This window comes from Psammomys obesus, unplaced genomic scaffold, assembly GCF_907164565.1.
Source record: "Psammomys obesus unplaced genomic scaffold, mPsaObe1.curated_primary_1811, whole genome shotgun sequence".
NCBI lineage: Eukaryota > Metazoa > Chordata > Mammalia > Rodentia > Muridae > Psammomys > Psammomys obesus.
This window is the reverse complement of record NW_026592890.1, coordinates 22,008,648-22,022,810: the sequence shown is the minus strand read 5'-3', so window position 1 is coordinate 22,022,810 and position 14,163 is coordinate 22,008,648. Positions and strand designations below refer to the sequence as shown.

The window sequence follows — 14,163 nt, the reverse complement described above, 5'->3', positions numbered from 1 at the left end:
GGCATTTTCTCCTAAGCATAAGAAGCATTTCCTGTTACACTATTTAACAAACAGTTTTTGGTTGGAATTGAAAAGCTATGGCAAAAAGTAAGCCATGTTTATACTATTGATTAGCATAGGTTAGAAAGAGAAATTCAACTGCTCTGGGCATGACTGTATTGGCAGAAAATGTTCATTTACATTTGCTCAGATAGCCACACATTAGCTTCCGAGTAAAACAAACCACCACAGACATTATGGCTTAATGCAACACACATTTATTATTTTATAATTTTGAAAATCAGTAGTCTCAAATGGCCTGAGCCCCGCCTAATTCTTAGGGATCCCATGATTTTACTTTGTTGACCCAAGATGATGTGCTCTGGGCACATTTAACCTAATCACATCTCCAAAGCCTTTTGCCACTTACTGTTACAGACTTAGGGAACTGGTGCGTGAATGTTTGGGTGCGGCCAGTATTCTACCTGAGCCAAATGCACAAAGAGGGAAGAAACTAAATGACTGGAGACCATGTATGGAAGGAAGATGTTTTACTTCCATATCATTTGTGTGTGTGTGTGTGTGTGTGTGTGTGTATCTGCCAACTGAGTAGCTGGGTTAAAAGGCATGTGCCACCTACCTAGCTCCCACTGATTGAGTTAGTGATTGATTGATTGAGACAAGGTGTCACTACGTAGCCCTGACTGGCTTAGAGCCCTCTTTATAGACTAGGCTAGTGTCATATTCACAGAGATATGTAATATGTAACACACCTGTAACACACCCATTCTCTTTAGCCTTTATGCATATCCTTATTTGTGTATACATATTCTTCACACAATTTTTTGTTTTTGAGACACAGTTTTGGCTCTCCTGGAACTCACTCATGTAGATCTAGCTACCCTCGAACTCATAGAAATCCAGCCTTCTGAGTGCTCAGATTAAAGGTGTGCACCACCATGCTCGGCTTCTTCATGAAAATGAAAATGTCACGTACTTAATGCTCGCAGTTCTCTTCAGAATTCTAGTTGACCAAGCTTGGCTGAGCAGTGATGTCGTCTTCACAGAATTTGTTATTTCTTTGTTTTACTGCCATCAGGAGAGCTCCTGTGTAAATAACCCAAGTTTGGTCTACACCATCCACTGAGGATGCCCCAGTGCTCTGTTTCATGTTTGCTTTCCTGTCAGCACTGTCCACAAGAGCTGTCTAGAGTGGTGGCAATGTCTCTTCATGGTCAGCAGGCAGCCACCAAACCACTGAGTGTTAGAAATGTGGCTGGAGCAGTTCAGAGAATGACTCACTGATTGGATTTAACTAGTCCTAGTCACGTGTGTCTAGCGGCCACCGTGTTAGGCAGTGAGTTCTGAGGTAGACAGTCTCCCAGCCCCCTCTTAGGTGGCCAATCCTAGCTTCAAGCTTCGCAGGCAACTGGATCCTGCTGCCTGGGAAGAATGTGACAGCTTGAGGTGGGACCCTGAGAACCGCTAGAAGAAGGTCGGCTTGCCTCTGGCTCTGGAGTCACGTGTGTGACCACCATGCCTGGCTTTCTGTTCTGTTTTGTTTTGTTTCTTCTTTCTTTCTAAGTTCTTGAAATTGTTTCCATGAGAATGACGCTGAGTTCCTCTGCTCCCCTGGCTGGAAGGGAGTGCTTCCTGGATTCTCTCCTGATGGGTTCATTTACTCTCCCAGAACACAGCCTTCCCCACCATCCCACTCCTGTCTCATATCCATCTTCAGCTTTAATGTACCTTTCTGGGCACAGAAACAGCAAACTAGAATTACCCCCCCCCCCCATTTTCTTCTTGTCCCTGAGGATTCAGAGCCACCTTCCTCCCTGACACCCACATCAACAGTCCTGGGAAGTCCTGGGCTAACAGAAAATGCATGTACCATCTCAGAGATGACTCTGGGACTATGGGCCTGGTGCCAGGCGCTCTTGAGTCATCCTATGTCTGCCATCTCTTGGTCCGTCCTCACATACCTCACATTCTGAAATCTGCAGCTTCTGTGCCTGGGATATGCCTGTCAAGGATGAGGCTGAGGACCTCGGGGGAAAATGGACAGAATGATTCCCAAGCCAGTACATCCAGTGATTCCCTGGGCCTCACTCTGCCTGTGCTCCTGAGAGCTTTGGCTTTGCATGGACCACTTGTGTTTCAGCTTCCTGTTCTGTTCAGCAAGTTAGCTTGGACCCTCATCCCCTTTAGCTCTTTCCTGCCCCTCAAGACTTGCCCAGTGACTAGTAAGCAGCAATGCTCTTTGTTGTAAGGTCATACTTAGAGAGGGTGAATTTCCTGTGCCCCCATGTTAAAGAGGAGATGCCAGGCAGCAAGAGCTAGATCCTGAGTCCTTTAAGGAAGGGAATGTGTGCTCAGGAGAACCCCCACTTGGCACCACACTGAATAAGGGCTGCTGCTGTGGGAGTTTGCTGGTCACCTGTGAGCTCGGGGTGTCTGTGCAGTGTGAAGTGTGGCTTTGGGCCTGCCTGCTTTATAACAGGGCTCCCCTTGCCAAATGGATTATAGCAGTGTCATCACAGGAATGTCCCCACTTCACTGTGAGTAACCTTTCTTTCCCCTCTCTGGAGTTTAACTCTGATCCCTTTGTCTTTAACACACAGGCATTCTAGGTCCAATGTGAGGCTGTGCGTAGATACTGTCTCATTATCCAGTTAATCTCCCTGGACTGTCACATATTCAGCCACTGGTGGTATTTGCCTGACTGTAATTTGAAAGCCTCTCTTTTTTTTCTTCTCCATTGTCACTTACAGGAATTGCTAAATGACTCATTATGCCACAGTCAGCCCTGTTGGGCTCTTTGTCACAAAGGGCCTGCCCAGTCAGATTAAAGTGTGCAGCCACTGCAAGTGGCCCCGTCAGCAGGTCAGCTTCCGTGGCTCTGGCAGAGCCCTGAAGTGAGCCTGGCTTGATGGCTCGGCTCTGGGTTCTGGAGTGGCGTCTGCTTTGTGGCCCTGCACTAGGCTGGTGTTGTGCCGCAGGAAGGCTTAGCGAGCTTTGTAGAATGGAGGATATGTGGGTGGTGGTGTCTGGCGTGTGAAAATAAAGCAACAAGGCACAGAGATTCCCTCAGAAGTATACACATACCTTTCTGGGACTTACTCAGAATATATTCTGTACTCCACACCCAGAGTTTGACCCCATTGTACCATGAGACACTGCAGAATATTTTCAGTATGCGTGCAGGACACTCATTTACCAACTACATGGCCTTCGGTAAACAGCCCCCCTCCCCCCAAGTTCTAAGGAAACTGCTTCCTTCCTTACCAGAGAAGCAGCTCGGGTCAGCTCTTAATGTGTTTCTGCAGTGTTGTACAAGAGTCTGGGGTCCCACTCAGTGTGGTGGGATTATAAAGTAGTGACCCTCCACAGCCAGGGGACTACCACATCTGTCATCTTGGGGTGCTGGATGCAGGGCTTAGGGACCAGCTCCTCAACTGACATATGAAAGGCAGGTCAGGAGTCAGGCTGTAATCACTCATCATAATCCCCAGCTACCTTTCCCTTCCTTCGTGGGTAGAGGTGGAGAGCAGCAGATGACAACGACAGGCCTGTGCAGTGGTGAGAGCAGTGGCCGTGGCATCAATCCAGGCCTGCCCCAGCTTTCCACAGTGCACTAACTCAGCTCTGTGCCCCAAGATTTTATAAGCTGGGAGTGGCACCTCCTGCAGAGGTATGAAACTGGGGGTCTTTCCACAGCGAGGGCTCTTCCCGCTCTCCTGTGACTCTAGGCTTGCTGTCATCTGCGGACGCAGAAGAATCTGCAGCTCTTGGGAGGAGGAGCGTGAGGTGCCTGAGCTCTGAAAGTCTCGCCAGAGGAAAGTACATTGATGCATCTGAGCGTCAAAAAGCATTTCTTCCTTTTGTCAAGGGAAAAGGGTCATTTTAGCCGAGTCCGGGCGTACCTCATGGCAGCTGAGCCTTGTCAGTGGAGGTGTGGGCAGGCCTGTGAGGTGTTCAGTGCCACAGGGAGCGCTTCTGCTAGCGTTTGGAAGGGAGAGTTCAGGCGGACTTGTGCATGGAGAGAGGGTGTTGCTGCGACCTGCTCTCAGGAAGTTTCTGTCAGCGCTGATGCACTGTGAAGATAGTTGTCAGTGCCCAGGCCCCATGGAGCTGGCTGAGCTGGCGTTTCTCATCCTGCACACTGTAAGCATCCTGCTTGAGTGCACTTCGCAAGGCCCAGAGAGATGACTAGGACTCCTGCCTCCTACCTCACTGCTTTTCATTTTAGTGACTTAATTAAGCACCTGCTACATGTTGGCATTATAGATGTAGGAAGAAGACGTAGATACTTTCTGCTCTGATTAAATATATGTGCAGATTTTTAAGACTAGAAAACAACAAGCAAGCTATGAGAGGAGCACAGAGATATATGCAACAAGGGCCTTGGGGTACCCTTTGTAACTTCCTGTCCAGCGGGGAACACGTCAGAGGCTCGTACTCGGCTATAGTAAGAATAGGTCTGTGGAGGGCTCAGTGGTCCCTAGAGCAGCTCAGAGAGAGATCACACCACAAATGAGGGCTAGAAAGGGCTGTGAGGCCAGGACCGCAGGATTGTGGAGAGGCTAACAGAGACAATAGCATACAGAGTTAGAAAACAGCAGGGAGGGCCAGCGGATGGCTCCATGTAATAGCATTTGCCAAGCAAATCCAGTGCCAACTTTGACTACCAGAACCCAGGGCAGAAGGGATAGACTTTATTTTATGTGCACTGGTGTTTTGTCTGCATTTGTGTCTGCATGTGGATGTTAGATATCCAGAGCTGTAGTTACAGGCGGTTGTGAGCTACCATGTGGGTGCTGGAAACTGAATCCCGGTCCTCTGGAATAGTGACTAGTGCTCTTAACTGCTGAGCTATCTCTCTAGCCCCCAGGGTGGAAGGGATAGGAGAGAACTGACTCCCCAAAGTTGTCTTCTGAGTTCTACACGCACAGGACAGCACGTATTTATTTATACCCACGCCACTCACTCACAACCACACACACACACACCACGCCATATATCCACACCAGACACACACAACCACGTACATCGCGCCACACACTCACATCACATACCCACACATTATACCACGTACTCATCACCACACCTATCACAGCCCACACCCACACCACATATCACACTACACATCCCACCACACACAATCACACACACTAATAAATAAATATATTTTATAAATAAATTTAATAAATAAATATATATTATATAAATATAAATATAAAATATTATTTTCAAAAAGTGAAAAGGCCAAGCAGCGTGAGGCCCGAGGCTAGGATGTGGTGTGTCTTGGAATGTCAGGTTTGGGAGCTCTTGTAGGGTTCTGAGTAGGAGTGACAACATTACAGAATGGGAGTAAGATGAGTAAAGGTGAAATTGAGGGTAAAATTGGGAGAGCTGACGGGATGAGGGGAAACAGAGGAACTGGAGCTTCTGACCTAAGCAAGTGGTAGAGAGCCCCAAGACAGGCCCTGGGGGATATCTAGGACACTGTCTGCCTGGGAAAGTGGGTTTTCTTATCAACCCCCTGGTCTCCTCTTGTGTTTTGTAGATTCGGCCAGTTATTGATCAGACCTTCCCTTTTTCTGAAGTCCCAGAAGCCTTCCTGAAGGTGGAGCGAGGCCACGCCCGAGGAAAAACTGTGGTCCACGTCATTTAAATAAACGAGTGTGCCAGCTTTCTTGTCAGTGAGTGCCGGACATCTCACCTCCCCAGACAGTTTTCCAAGTTAGATGCTCAGTTTCGTGATCTGTTTAAAAACCCGAACATGAACTGTGAGACAGCTCAGCAGGTAACGGTGCCAGCAGGGCAGGCATGGCTGCCTGAGTTCAATTTCTGGAATCCACCTAATGGAGGGAGGAGAGAACCCATTCCACAAAACTGTTCTCCGATCAACTTCCGCCCCCACCATGCACATACCTCCACAGTGATAAAAGAGAATAGATAATGTGTTGAAGCATTGAGGTTTGTATGTTGTGTGTATGTGTGTGGGCATATGTGCCAGGGTGCACTTGTGGAGCACAGAGGACCTTCAGCACCCACTTATTCCCTTCCTGTGTAGGTCCTGAGGATAGTACTTGGGTCATCAGGCTTGGAGGCAGCTGCCTTCACCCACTGAGCCATCTCACCGGCCCAATAAAGAACACTTATAAAAATATGTATTTTAAAAAATACTTTTAAAATTCACTATTTAAGTTAACATACAGAATAGAATTTCTTCATGGAATTCCATGTGTGTGTCATTAAAATGTAGCCTTCTTTTGCTAATGTTTGATATAAAACCTTCACTTGTCTGTAGTCAGAAGTACAGTGTTTGGTTTCTTTTATGTTGTGCTTATGGGTGTTTTGCCTATATGTATGGGTACCACATGGCATGCCTTGTCCCTTAGGAGGCCAGAGTGGGTGTCAGACCCCCTGGAACTAGAATTAACTGGTGGGTGTGAGCCGCCATGTGAGTGCTGGGAATTGAACCTGGGTCCTGGAAGAGCAGCAAGTGCCCTTAACCACTGAGTCATCTCTCCAGCCCCTACAGTGTTTTTGTCTGCTTTCTTAAGCTGCATTTTTGCAGACTTTTGTGGCCTTTTTTGTAGCTCAGATCCCACCATCTCACCCTAATGTCTATGAACCTCTGAAACATGCAGTGTGTAGATGGATACCAGCATGATGAACTTAACACTGGTACCTTCTGAAATTCTTCAGTGATTATTTTCCTAACTGGCTGCTGTAGTTTGGGTCAGAAACGACTCCCAGCATTTGGAGATGGTAGAACCTTTAAGAGGCAGGACCTAGTGGGAGGAAGTGGGGAAGTGCCATTAGAGGAGACACCAGGGTCCAGTTCTTTCCTTCTTTCGTTCTGATCACCAGTGGGCAAACCTGTGGAGCATTTTCTTGACTAATAATTAATGTGGGGGGGGTCCAGCCCACTGTGGGAAGTGCCATCCCCAGGTAGGTGGTCCTGGCGTGTATAAGAAACCAAACTGAGTAAGCTAAGGGGAAGCAAGCCAGTCAGCAGCATTTCTCTGTGGCCTCTGCTTCAGTTCCTGCCTTGAGTTCCCACCCTGACTTATCTCCAAATGTAATCTGTGAGGTGAAATAAACCCTTTCCTCCCTGTTTGTTTTTGGTCAGTGTTTTATCACAGCAACAGAAACCTAACTATGATGGAAAGTAAGACCAGAAATGGGTTGTTTTGTTTTGTTTTTGTTTTGTAAGTCCAGATCATGTTTTTGTTTGGCAAGGATTGTGGACCTTTGGGCTGGAAAAGCCATTAAGCACTTAAAGTGTAATGGGCTGTTCTGTGTGGGGATTGGGTCTGCTTAAAGAAAGCCACATGATGGAGGCCTGGCCCACAGAGCTCAGAGGGGCCATGTGATATTTTGAACTAAGAACCTGTGGTTCTGGTGAGCTGAGGCTGAAGAACCTGCTGTGATGAACAGAGACCAGAACTACTGCAGTGAAACCTTTGCTTTAATTGATGCTGGTTGGCTGAGGCTGAAAAATCAGTTTTGATAAAGGGACCAACATCATCACAGAAAAACCTGGGTATTTCCTCAGGGTTGGCACACAGAAGCTATAGTCCAGGGTGGCTGCCTAACTTGTCAATGTGTACAAATCATGAAGGTGGTTTTTAAAGGCATGAATGGGGTCATGGAGGGCAGTTGAGGCTTGTTGGCACTGTGGCCAGAAGCCACCACTGGTGAAGGTGCAAATTGTAGTGGACAACCAAATATTGGGGACCAGCACCGTGGGATGTCCCACCAAGGATATCAGCAGCTGCAGGGGAGAGCCAGCTCCAGCCTGTGAGAAAAACTGTGTGTCAGAAACTGAATGGCAGAGACGGAGACGTGGAACTGCCCAGGCCCTTCGGAGCCCAGAAGACTGTAAGTGGATGCCAGGCATCAAGCACTGAACTTTTTGTTCTGTTGAATGCTTGTTTTACTCTGAATTGATTGTGGCTATGCCCTGATTCTTCTCTTCTGGAGTAAGAAAGTACATCTTTGTGTATGGATGGATGGATGGATGTATTTATTTATTTATTTATTTTATAGCAGCCCACATGTCAGAGACTTGGACTTTTAAAAAGGTGTTTTTTTGTTTTGTTTTGTTTTTCTAAGAGAACTTAGACTTTTAAAGAGTTGAAATTTTTAAAGATTGGGACTACTAAAGTTACATTGTTTTCTATTGTGATATTAATATTGTCATGACACCTTGGAGACAAATGAGAAAGGAAAGATGATCGTTGACTAGTGGTATGTTTGTGTGTTGCCCTGGAAAGGCGTCAGCTGTGCTGCTTAGCTTTCTGTCATCTTAATACAAGCGAGAGTTATCTGAGATGAGAGAACTTTAGTTGAGAAAATGTCCCCATCAGACTCGGCATAGGCAAGAGTATGAGGAATTTTCTTGATAGAATTGATGTGAAATCCAGCTCACTGTGGTGGATTTTCCCTGGGCAGGTGGTCCAGGGGGTGAACCAGAAAGATAACTGGACAAGCCCGGAGAAGCAAGCCAGCAAGCAGCACCCCTTCACAGGCTCTGCTTCAGTTCTACCTCCAGAATCCTACCTTGAATTCCTGCCTTGACTTCCCGCCATGATGGACTGCAATCTGTGAGGTGAAATAAGCCCTTTCCTCCCCAAGATGTTTTCCATTGGCGTTTTCACAGCAGTCTGAACCTCACTAAGCCACTATGGTGTGCTGCCTCCTGGTAGTCTAGAACCAGATGAACTAACCTCAGGTGAAACCGCCAGCTGTGCACCAAAGTAAACCCTTCTTCCTCAGATGGCGTCTCAGATGTGTCGTCACAGTAATGAAAGCTGCCTGGCACTGGCCAGGGCTTCTTTACATTTTGATTTGCCACTCTTACTTAAAATTTGGAATTTTAAATTTGGAATTGCTTAGCCTTAAAAAATATGCAGTTTAAGTTTTTAAAAATGCCTTTTAATACTGAAAGTTTTGTTTTTTCTTTTGAGACCAGGATCTTATATAGTACAAGCTGGCTTTTAACTACATACATAGCTGAGGATGACCTTGAACTCCTAACCCTTCATCCTCCAACTCTGAAATGCTGGGTTAGGGTTAGGGCCACCACACCTGACTGAGGTTTTTATAGCTCTTACATTTTGCTGGGCTTCTTTCAGCTTGAGTCATACTTCTCTTAGGACTTTCCCGTGGACATTGCCAGTGTTCACTATTTTCTGACTTCATGTGTCGCCATTTCTTTAAGGTGTTTATTGCTGTTTCATGCACATCTTCAATACTCTACCATTGATCCTTGCTTCTAGCCTTCCATGTAGACAGACTTATTTGGAGAAACTCTCTATTCTATTTATTTCTGTGAGAATACTGTTTAGTATGTTGGATATGGGGTTTCCTGAAGTCACTCTGAACTTTTCAGTATAAATTTATCTTCTCATTTTACTAGTATGGGTGTTTTGCCTGCATGTATGTGAGTACACTATATGCATGCACTGCCTGCAGGGGCCAGGCAAAGGCATCACTTCCTTTGTGTCTGGAGTTACAGACAGTATGCACCGTCGTGTGGGTGCTGGAAACTGAGCTTGGGGCCTCTGCAAGAACACCAAGTGCTCTTAACTGCTGAGCCGTCGTCCAGCCCCTGTATAAAAAGCAGGGCACGGTGGTGCATGCCTTTAATCTTAGCACTTGAGAGGAACAGGCAAGCAGACCTCTTTGAGTTTGAGGCCTGGTCTACATGGCGAGTTCCAGGACAGCCAGGGCTGCATAAAGAGCCTGTCTCAAAAAATAGAAAAAAAAAAAATTATAAATGCCAGTGCCACTTGACTTCTGTCTATCTAGAACAGCTCAGCTCTTGACACTGAAAGCTCCCAGGTGGTAGGGCACCTTAATAAGAGGGTGGCTAAAAAGTTCCCTGAGGTTAGCCTTCAGTGTCCCTCTCTGTCCCCTGACTCTCAGCAGAGCCGGAGGGCTGCTAAATTGATTCCAAGATTTCATCACATGGTTAAGCAGAAATAAGTTTATTCAAGAGATAAAACCAAATAGGCTTTTATAGGCTATCCTACCCTACTGTACTATAGTGACATACACAAAAGGCCTACAGTCAGAGAAGTACATACAAGAACAAGACAGACATGTCAGATGCCGTTGTTTGTGCAAATATTGTTTAAACTGCAGAGAAACTATTCTGATGAGCATGCTTGTCTCCGTTGGTTCCAGAGAGGAGCAGGCTTGAACAGGTGAAAGGAAGCAGGATCTGTTCAACCTCTGACAAGAGCACCAGTGTTGTGATGAGGACAAAATGAGGATGAGGAGTTCAAGGAAACAGCACAGTTTTGTTCAACAGGACAGTGTGCTGTTTGAGTAGCAGAGCCTGGGCCAGTGGATCGCAGATCGCAGCAGTTGCTCCTGAACTGCCCGCTGAGGCCTGGGTCCCTCTGAGAACTAACACTGCACAGAGCCCCTGGAATCATCCTCACTGGGAGAGACTGTTAGTCCTCTTAGGAGCTTTGCACATCTCTGCTGCCTGAAGGAAGGTCCCGGGTGTCCTCAGATCTGAAGCAGTCCTCCTGCTGGTAGCCCTGGAGAAGCTAGGCTGAAAGGTCTGAGTTTAGCCAGAATTATAGAATATGGCTTTCAGCATTAGATGTGGATGGCAGAGCTTGGGTTAATAAATTAGGCCATAATACTGTCCCAATAGCAGCTGCAAGGGAGGCATTAAACTATCTGTAGCTACTCAAGGGTGGTCCACAGGTGAATTAAAATAACCCAAGTTCTGCTCATGAGCAGACATCAACATTTATTTTGCAAATTTATTCCTTTGAATAGTGTTTTGTTTATACTTGCTAAACTCCTTGGAATATGGGCATGTAGGGCTTTCCTACTCTGCCATCCAGTACAAATGGTCCTGGAAAATGTTAAAGTTATGGATCAGAAGTCTGGCAACACCCTCCAGTGCTAAAGTCTTCTGAAGAACCAGCTTGGCCTTTCATCCTTCCCTCTAAGGGAATCGTATGTCCACACTCCAGTGTATCCCCTCCTGTCCCTGGAAATAATTGATCTTCAAATATCTGCACCCAAAAGCTGCTGCCAGAGCAGCCTGTTTAAGGAGCTGCTGAGACAATACAAGGCAAGAAACAAGAACATTAAACTATTGGCTTCATCCTCAAATGTCTTTGAAAAGATAATTCTCCCTGTCATGGCCTTCAGTCCACTTTCTACTTGGCTGCTCCATCAGCTCTGTAGTTTTGTTTTTCTTCAGGAAATCCCCAGGAAATGCTCCTCCTACATTCTTGGTTCAGGTTCACAGGACCATGGCTTCCCACACTTGTGTTAGCTTCTCTGTGTTCACTGTGTTGAGGATGATGTGGTTTTGATCATACTGCGCACCCCCTGAGTGAAAGAAAAGAAGTAAGAGCTATGCCAGGGGAGAAGGGAGCAAGTGTTGTCAAAACACTGGAAGAGCACAAGACAACTGGGAGTAACAGTGCTGTAGGGAAAGAGCAGAGAGGGAAGCCCTGGCGTCTGAGATGAGGCCGGCTTGCCAGGGTGGGTTTGTGTGTGTGGCTAAAATCCTTCCTGGGACCAGCAACTGCACACAGCCCACCTTGTCTTCTGGCTCTCGCTTTTCTACCCAGCTGTAGAGGCCAGTGTAGCTACTATCACTCTATCTGAAATGGGGGCAACAGAGGGAAGTCTAGAGAAAGGAGAAAAAGCAAAAACACTGTAAAATGGGATGGGGAGATCATGGGATTTGAGGTCAGTGAGGGGCGGGCAGGCACAACTGGTGGCTATGGAGAGGTAGTCAGAGGCAGTGGGTTCTGCATGCAGAATAAAAAATGGCTATAATTTGGCTAAAGGTTTGAATGACACCCCAAAGCATACAGAAGACACCCCCTCAACTGTTGGAAACTTGGGTGTGTAAAGTAATGCTGGGTACTGCTATAAGAACCCTGTTTTCTCACCAGGATGCTTGAAGGGGCTTATCCACAGGCGCTTACTGAAAACGTGAGGCACGTCAGTGTGAGAAGCAGCCTGTACCTTCTAGCAATAGAAGAGTCATTAAAACAGAAAGGGTTATCAGATTTTTCCCAGTGTGGGGTAAACTTCCTTTCTGATGCCTTATCTGCTTCAGCAGAAGCCTCTCCACCAAGGACGCTGTGGAAATGAAAATCTGCATTTGGATGCATGGCACAGATTCATATGCCATCCTCAGATAAGGAGAAACAACATTCATCTCTCCTTTACAACATTTAGAAGAAAAGAGTGCAAAAAAGCATCTGGAGAAGAAAGTCATCTCTTCATCCTTAGACAGCTTAGAGAGTCACTCAGCACCAAGAGCTCTCCAAGCTGGGTGTGGTACAGCGCAGAGGGCAAGGAAAGACCCTTCGGCCCCCAGCCAATCCTGCGCGCTCCATCAAGAGAACACATTCGCTGGCTGGAGAAAAGAAGGGTCCACAGTTAGAGAACAACTTGTTCTTGCAGAGGACAAGATTCCCAGCACTGACATTGCAGCTCAAACCCATCCACAATTCCAGTTGCAAGGAACCCAGTGTCCTCATCTGACCTCAGAGGACACCAGGCACTCAGCGTGCACACACACGCAAGTGAGTAAAACCCTCATGTATCTTAATATATCTAAAAAAAGAAAATTTAAACACAAAAGACTCCAACAGTTCAGAAAGTATTAAGGATGCAGTGTCTTTTTTCATTCTTGTGTTTACTCTAGTGCCATGAGAATCACAAAACCTATGAAGTTCTTGAGAAATCATCTGACTAATCATGTCTTTTTGCCTTTGAGAAGAATTTAAAACTTTTTTTTTCATTTAGAAAACATATATTTCTGTTTGCCTCTCTGATACGGAAGACAGTGTAGGACGGATGGGTGAATAGTTAAATGTCTGTAAAACCGAAGCACAAACGCCCCTCTTCTTGCCACATTTTTAGAGACAGGTAGGAAGATGGTAAGTTCTTGGGTGTGTTCCTGAAGGCCATGTCTCAGGCCACCTCTCCCAGGAGTCCTGCCATGCCTGTGGCTCCTGTATATTCTGAGGTAACACCACCCCTGCCCATCTGCCTGAGAAGGGTGCTATTGTCACAGGTATAGTTGAGTTCTTGGCACACAGGATTGAGGAGTAATTGGGGAAAAAAAAATTACATCCTAGTTAAAATAAATCACTAGTATTCCCTTAAATGGCAGCTTATATTAGAAAGATGCTGTCTGGTATGGCTCATAACCCCACAACTTGGCTGAGGCAGAAAGAGCAGAGATTTAAGGCCAGCATGGGGGACAGAAAAAGGATATTGCCCGCGGTTACCTTTTTTGTATTGGTTAATTTTTAGTTCCCATGCCTTACATAGTAGTTTGACTTGCCTGTTTAGCATACAACACCCCCCCCCCCCCCCGCCAGGCTTTTGATGTCTTCTCATTAGAGAGGGAGTCAGTTCCACTATTGTCATAGGCTACCGGTCTGGAATGATACTCCAGTGTTCACTAAAACAGCTCACTCCGAAATACAAGGCAAAAAGAAGGACTTGATCCTGTCAGCCTTGCACAGTGTTAGTAAGTAACATGAAAACCACAGGTTCCTCCTAAGTACAGAAGAGCAGAGCCTCCTGTCTGCATTTCTCCTACCAGGGTGCTGGCCATGAAACCTGCTTGTGTCCAGAAGGTGGCGCCATTTCCCCACATTCTGAGAGAGGTTTAGGGGACCAAGAAAGTAACTGTGGCACTGTGCAGTAGACACTGAGAACCCACAAACCTCCGAGCCAGTACCCTCTCCAGAGAGCGCGACTAATACCTAGTGAACTTTAGGGGGAGGCCACAAAGAGGAGTCTCATAGAGAGAAGAGCCAGCCATTGTCTTCACTTTGATTCCAGAGCCTGGCACACAGTGAAGACTAATAAAAAAGAAAAGAAAAGCCCTAAGGATTGCAGTGACCTTGACCCTGGACACATAGCTGAGAAACAAAGGTTTGCTCAGTTGATGTACTCAAACACCTCGTCTTTCCAGTTTAGTTACATCTTTCTGGAACCAAGCATTCTAGCACCCAGCTAGGATCCTAGCCTCTCATGGTTTGGAGACTTGGCTTGTTCTGGCATCATGAATGGCCCTATGGGAATGAAGGCCAGCATGGGTCAGTACTTCCAAACGATTTTCATCTGTGAGACGGGCCTCTTGTCTGACTATACATGCAGTGT

At 46.4% G+C, this 14,163-nt stretch overlaps 2 protein-coding genes across 2 annotated transcripts in view; one reads left to right on the top strand and one right to left on the bottom strand.

Moving 5' to 3' along the window:
• The window catches only part of Rtn4ip1 (reticulon 4 interacting protein 1), a 48,347-nt gene extending 41,240 nt beyond the window's left edge, over positions 1-7,107 (top strand). Inside the window, exon 9 of the mRNA XM_055616007.1 lies at positions 5,546-7,107. Within this exon, the coding sequence (XP_055471982.1) occupies positions 5,546-5,653 (108 nt within the window). The 3' untranslated portion in view covers positions 5,654-7,107. The remainder of the gene's footprint in view (positions 1-5,545) is intronic.
• A 2,860-nt stretch (positions 7,108-9,967) lies between these two features.
• The window catches only part of Crybg1 (crystallin beta-gamma domain containing 1), a 51,982-nt gene continuing 47,786 nt past the window's right edge, over positions 9,968-14,163 (bottom strand). Inside the window, exon 20 of the mRNA XM_055616004.1 lies at positions 9,968-11,355. Coding sequence (XP_055471979.1) covers positions 11,267-11,355 — 89 coding nt within the window. The 3' untranslated portion in view covers positions 9,968-11,266. The remainder of the gene's footprint in view (positions 11,356-14,163) is intronic.